The sequence below is a fragment of the Mus musculus genome, chromosome 17 (genome assembly GCF_000001635.26).
Source record: "Mus musculus strain C57BL/6J chromosome 17, GRCm38.p6 C57BL/6J".
In the NCBI taxonomy this organism is placed as follows: domain Eukaryota; kingdom Metazoa; phylum Chordata; class Mammalia; order Rodentia; family Muridae; genus Mus; species Mus musculus.
The window spans coordinates 35,341,224-35,347,223 of record NC_000083.6 but is presented as its reverse complement, the minus strand read 5'-3'; the positions used below and the strand labels follow the sequence as shown (position 1 = coordinate 35,347,223).

At 50.6% G+C, this 6,000-nt stretch overlaps 1 protein-coding gene across 2 annotated transcripts; it reads right to left on the bottom strand.

The window, feature by feature from the left end:
- Positions 1-459: 459 nt before the first annotated feature.
- On the bottom strand, positions 460-4,917 carry H2-Q2 (histocompatibility 2, Q region locus 2). 2 transcript variants are annotated; one of them, NM_010392.3, is made up of 8 exons: positions 4,828-4,917; positions 4,355-4,624; positions 3,836-4,111; positions 2,194-2,469; positions 1,950-2,066; positions 1,738-1,770; positions 1,516-1,564; positions 460-1,380 (listed from the first exon to the last, which is right to left on the bottom strand). In NM_010392.3, the coding sequence occupies exons 1-7, from the start codon at positions 4,889-4,891 to the stop codon at positions 1,518-1,520; spliced, it is 1,083 nt and encodes a 360-aa protein (NP_034522.2). In that variant the 5' UTR covers positions 4,892-4,917; the 3' UTR covers positions 460-1,380; positions 1,516-1,517. The 2 variants fall into 2 exon arrangements, with proteins under 2 accessions (NP_034522.2, NP_001355669.1); NM_001368740.1 differs by lacking the exon at positions 1,516-1,564.
- Positions 4,918-6,000: the final 1,083 nt, after the last annotated feature.

The following is a 6,000-nucleotide window of genomic DNA, read 5'->3' as shown; positions in this document are numbered from 1 at the left end:
CATAGTGACACAGATTCTGGAAGGTTCTCCATCTGCCATTTAGTTCTTCAAAAGACAAACAAACAAACAAAAAAACTCCAAGTATTCTCAATCCATCAACGTAACAAGCAATAAACCCTCAGGTCAGGATGTTAAGAATCAAGGTCCCATTCAGATTCTTATTCTCAGTGTGGAAGTGAGGAGCTGCAGCTCAGGGTAGCTTGGAGCTGACAGGATGCAGATGTCCCCAGTGTTTGGCTGGACCAGCAAGGTTGGCTGTGGAAGGGAAGACAGGGAAGGGCAGGGACAGGGTCCTGGTGTGCAGGGACAGACTGGGCTCCACAATTCTTCACACTGAGACCATAGGATCACAGGGAACTGCCACAGACCTCCTGAGTTGTGTATGGAGGTTCCTAGAATGAGGGTCCTCAAAGCTAGGTGGGTAAGGATCCGGCAGTTGCAAACAGAAACAAACACAGAGGCAGTATGAATCTGATTGTATTTTGCAGCTCTCAAGCAGGGGTTTTTAAACATTAAAAGAGCAAATATTACAACACTTTGAAGATGTGTCCAGTGAAGCAATCACAAATACCATCATTACCATTATGCACAGTAAAGCACAAAAACCAAGAAAACATTACAACTCTGTAAAGATGGGTTCAGTGAATCACAAACAGAACAGGTGACATCATGAGGAGTAGAAATGATTGAAGTATAACAACTCTAAAAGAATCTAAGCAGTGCGGCAGTCATCCAAGGCAACTGGCATATGTTCAAGATATGTTAATAAATCTTTATGGTCAATTATTATTTAACATCTAATGCCTGATTTTTTTCAGTGCTTAAATTTAAACTAGGTTAATTCTTTTTATTTAAGATTTTCTTTACCATATGCCAAAGCCCACCTCCAATAACACACATGTAGCCACATGAAATTTTATTGTTGGAAAAGTTTTTATCTGTCATAATACTATTATATAATTTTGTAAATAATTTCAAAAGTAAAGAGTTGGTTTCCCCAGATAAGGTCATGTTAGTGACCCCATCTCTAGGGATGGTTTCTAACCCATTACTTTCACTTAAAATCTTAGCCTAGGCTACCAGGAACATGTAAATAAGAAAAGGAATAAGCGAAAACAAAATAAATCAATTGCCATGAGAACTATGACTCAATATAATACTCTGGCCAAGAGTTCCACAACTGGTTCCAGGAGGCCTCCTTCTTTTGAAGTATACCTCAGTCTGTGCAACTTGTCACATGGCTGCTACTGGGGTTGGTGTGGCAGAGAACATGAGACACCATTTTCTAAAGAAAGCTGATGTCTAAAGACTCTTGATGTCACAGGAGAGACCTGAACACACTGGCTGTCACTCAGTCTACTCCAGGCAGCTGTCTTCATGCTAGAGAAAGAGAGTCATGAACCATCACTGTGAAGACAACATCCCAACAACCCACCACTCACAGGGGATTCTGGGAGTCCCTGAAACCCAATCATGTCCACATTGCCCCTCCCCAATCAGGCACCAGAGTGTCACCTTTACAATTCTAGGAGAGAGATATCAGAGCTCTGGGGGCTGTCCCTGCCTAGGGTAAAACAAAACAAATGTATATGTACATGAAAATGTATGTATTCATATCACAGTACAACTCAGGCTCCCAGAAGATTTCTCTGGAGGAGTTATTATGGATTCCCAGAGCTCCTAACATCTCCAGCTTCACTCTAATGGCCTCAGGACAATCCTGTCCCCCACACTAACCTGGATCTTGAGCGTAGTCTCTTACTTTTCCACCTGTTGAGATGAAAAGCTGTGAGAGATCAAGGAGGATCTTGACTCTAGGAAGTTCTCAGAACTGACAGCAGACCCAGTTAAAGACAGTAGCAATGAGGGGTGTGGCTGTGTTTCCCATTAATGAGCAGAGAACTCTCTAAAGGAGGCTGAGAGGGAACTCAGACCCTGACCTTTCCTACCTGTGTTTCTCCCTCTTTTCATCACAAAAGCCACCACAGCTCCAATGATGATCACAGCTCCAAGGACAACCAGAACAGCAATGATCACCATGTAAGAGTCAGTGGATGGAGGAGGCTCTGGGAAGGACAGGTACAGGAAAAGAAGGTGAGGGTCATGACCCCAGCTCTCAGCCCTGAGCAGCTCAGGGTCTGCAAAAGGCTCCAGCTTTCCCTGACCCCAGCTCTGCACCCACACCCTCCTTACCCCATCTCAGGGTGAGGGGCTCAGGCAGCCCCTCATGTTCCACATGGCATGTGTATCTAGGCTCCTCCCCAAAAGGCACCATCACAGATGCCCACTTCTGGAAGGTTCCATCCCCTGAAGGCCTGGTCTCCACAAGCTCCATGTCCTGGGTCAGGTCCTCCCCATTCAACTGCCAGGTCAGGGTGATGTCAGCAGGGTAGAAGCCCAGGGCCCAGCACCTCAGGGTGACATCACCTTGAGAACTGGGGTGATGGGTCACATGCGCCTTTGGGGGATCTGTGTGGAAGATTTAAGAAATCACAGGATTTTAACAAGACAAACTAAAATCTACTCAAGACTCAGTTAAATCAATGATGACAGTGAATTATTTGTCTGTTTGACACTACAACTGTCGTTGCACAGTGACCAAAAGCAGAGCTGGTCCCCTCAGCACAGAACTACACATTTTCTTTTGGGACTTAGAAGCAAAGAGGGAATCCACTGAGACTCAACCACTGTGGTCATCTTGCTGACCAACATTAACTGTCAGTCCAAGAGAACAGCCATCACAAAGTGTGTAGTGAGAAAATGACTCCCAGCCCCTGACTCTGGGGGACAAGGTACAGGTGTTTTAAGCAGGACACTTGAAGTGATCTGTGGACCTCACTGGAACACAGTGGGCTCACAGGGTGTGTGGTCTTCCCTCTCACTCAGCCCTGGATTGCAGAAGACCCTGTCTCTCAGAGTCCAAGTCCTGATTCACTGGGGGGGGGGGCACTGTAACTTGTGGGGCAGAGGGAGAGCAGGAGGCTTCTGGATGTTTAGTTCTGACAGGAAACACTCTAAGTTCACAAGAATCTGTTATTTAATGAGAACCTTGTTTTAACCCGTCTAATTATCCAAGTTAGCAGTCTCCCCTGGCACCTGTGGAGACTGATACAAATGATAATACAAGGGCAGGGAGAAACAGGATCACTCCAGTGCAGACAAAAACTGACTAGAAACAAAATAACACCTTCAAAAATAAAGAAAAAGTAAAGAGAAAAGAAAGAAGAATAAGAAAACAGATAAATAAGTAAAAGAAATTTCTCGATTTATATTCCTCCAGGGTACCCATAAGGGCTCACATGACCATTCACCACTGTAGGAATAGAGAGAATTGGGTTGTGGAAGGGATGCAAACCCAACAGACTGGGAGGGATCTATGAAAATGTACTCTATGAAAATTCTAGATACTGGGCAAATTAGCCTAGTGTAGGGGAGTCCATATCTCCCATCAGGTAAAGGCGACTTCAGGTCCTGAGGTGCAAGGGCTGACACACTCAGCAGGACAGGAGTCAGTGTCCACACACAGTAGGTGTGGGCAGAGAACCCGGCCTGGGAGAGGCCATGGCTGACAAAGGCTACAGGGGAACTGAAGGGAGCAGCTGTTGTTACCTCAGGGAAATTCTCTCCTTCCCTCCTGAGACAGCCTGGGCACTGTCCAGGGAGAAGGCTGAGCCCTGGGAGAGTCAGTGCAGTCACTGTGATGAGGGATCAGGAGACCCAGGGTCACTCTCTCCCCTCTGAGACAGGGGCATCACCCCAGCTGAGGGTTTCTTCTTCCCCAGGACTGAGCCCCAGCCCGAGGGCAGAGGGAGGAGCTGCCCGAGGGCCCCTGCACCTGTGTGCAGCAGCGTCTCCTTCCCGAGCTCCAGGTATCTGCGGAGCCACGTCAAGCAATCGACCTCCAGGTAGGCCCTGCGCTTCTCTGCAAGACCAGCCTGCTCCAACTTGCTTCGGGTCTTCAGTGCTGCCAGGTCCGCCGCTGTCCACGTTATCAGATCCTCATTCAGGGCGAGGTAATCGCGGCCATCGTAGGCAGACTGCTCATACCCTCGGAGTAGGCTTCCGTCTGGCCCCAGGTCACAGCCAACCAACCACTGGAGAGTGTGAGAGCCTACGGGATCCCGTGGTCAGCTCCCCACCCCCTCCCCACCCGGCCCAGGCCGCCACCACCCGCCCCGCTCCCGCCCCCAGACTACCTGTCCGGCCCCGCCCACCTGTGGGCTCAACCAAACTGAAAGGGAAACCGATTCCAGGTGGGTTCTGCTCCCGAACCTTGGACTTGGGATGCGGGAGGTCTCTGGGCTCCTGTGTGGGGACGTGGAGGGGTCGTGACCTCCGACCCGGGGTCACTCACCTCCCTTGCTCTGGTTGTAGTAGCTCAGTGCGGTCCCCAGGCTCACTCGGAAACTCTGCTCATTTTCCTTGGAGACCTGTGTGTTCCGCTCCCAATACTCCGGCCCCTCCTGCTCCATCCACGGCGCCCGCGGCTCCATCCTCGGATTCTCCGCGTCGCTGTCGAAGCGCACGAACTGCGTGTCGTCCACGTAGCCGACGATAATGAACCGGGGCTCCCCGAGGCCAGGCCGGGACACGGCGGTGGTGAAATACCGCAGCGAGTGTGAGCCTGTGGACGGCGCGCGGTGAGACTCCGACCTCCTCCCGGAGCCCCGGCCGGGTTCGCGGGCGGGGAGGCCAGCAGGGTGCGGTGCTCGAGATGTAGGTGGAGAAGGGGCGGAAGGTATGGTGGGCGACGTGGGGACGCGGCTTCCCCGTTGCCGCCCCAGCCCCTCTCCGCAGACGCTGTTTCCCTCCCGACCCCGCACTCACCCGCGCGTGTCTCAGTCAGTTTCAGGGCGGCCACCAACAGCAGGAGCAGCCTTCGCAGCGCCATTGCCCCATCTGGGATACAGGGCATCTGAGGCCCTTGGCTGCATGGACTTTATAACCTGCGCCCGCTGCTGAGGAGCTGGTTGGTTTCCCAGGATCCTGCCACCCAATGGAAATGAGACCTGCCAGATAATTCCTGCTACCTCAGGGTTCAGAGAGGGCATCAGATCCCCAGGAGCTATAAAGTGGTGCTGCTACAGGGCAAGGGAGGGGCAGGAGCTGAGCTGCAGGAGAGGGTGGAGTCTGCAGGGAGCAGAGTGAGGCCCTTGTGCACCTGTGTCTTAGTGAGGGTTTCCATTGCTGTGATAAGACCCCATGACCAAAAGCAACTTGAAAAAGAAAGGGTTTCTTTCAGTTTACACTTCCACATCACAGTCTATCATTGAAGAGATTCAGGGCAGGACCTTGAGAGGATTCTAAAGGAGGAACTGAAGAAGAGGATGAGGACCAGTGCTAATAGCTTTGTAGCTCATGGCTTGCTCAGCCTGCTTTCTTATACAATCCCTGATGACCTGCTAAGACAACCTGCAGTGAGCTGAGCCCTTCCATACTGATCATTAATAATAATTTTTAAATTGCCTTATACACTTCCCCAAAAGCGTCCTGGATGGATGCAATTTCTCAATTCAGGATCCTCTTCTTATATATGTCTCAGTTGGTGTGGAATTAACAAAATACAAACAGCACAGGCTCCTGGTGCAGGGTCACTCAGTGAGAGCTGAGGGAGGAGGATATGTGAGTTCCTCTCCCTGAGCTGAGCCAGGGACCTGTCCTGTGGATGGAGGCCCCATGGAAAAACAGTTGGAATGCAAGGAATGGGAACACAGTGGGTTCCAACTCCATTCCTGCCCCTCAGTCCTGAGGACCTGTCTCTCCCTTGCCTGTTGGTTGATGCTGTTGACATAACCATGGGAGGGACTGATAAAGTCAGGGCATGGGAGGAGAAGGGTTGCTTCAGGAGCTTTCCCTTCCCCAGAACTGTGTGGTAGCCTGATCACACAACATCAGTGATGGGAGCAGCTCCAGGCTTGGTTTTAGCTGCATTGAACCATGTCTGCTCGCTGACCAACATCCACAATTTATCCAGGTTGACAGTTGGGCAGAAGCTCTGGT

Coding starts and splice junctions, on each gene's coding strand:
- H2-Q2 (NM_010392.3), bottom strand. CDS start 4,891: ATGGCGCTGCGAAGGCTGCTCCTGCTGTTGGTGGCCGCCCTGAAACTG. Junction 2,470..3,835: donor GGAGACGCTGCTGCACACAG/GTGCAGGGGCCC, acceptor TCTTCCACACAG/ATCCCCCAAAGGCGCATGTG. Junction 1,771..1,949: donor GAAAAGAGGGAGAAACACAG/GTAGGAAAGGTC, acceptor TCATCTCAACAG/GTGGAAAAGTAAGAGACTAC.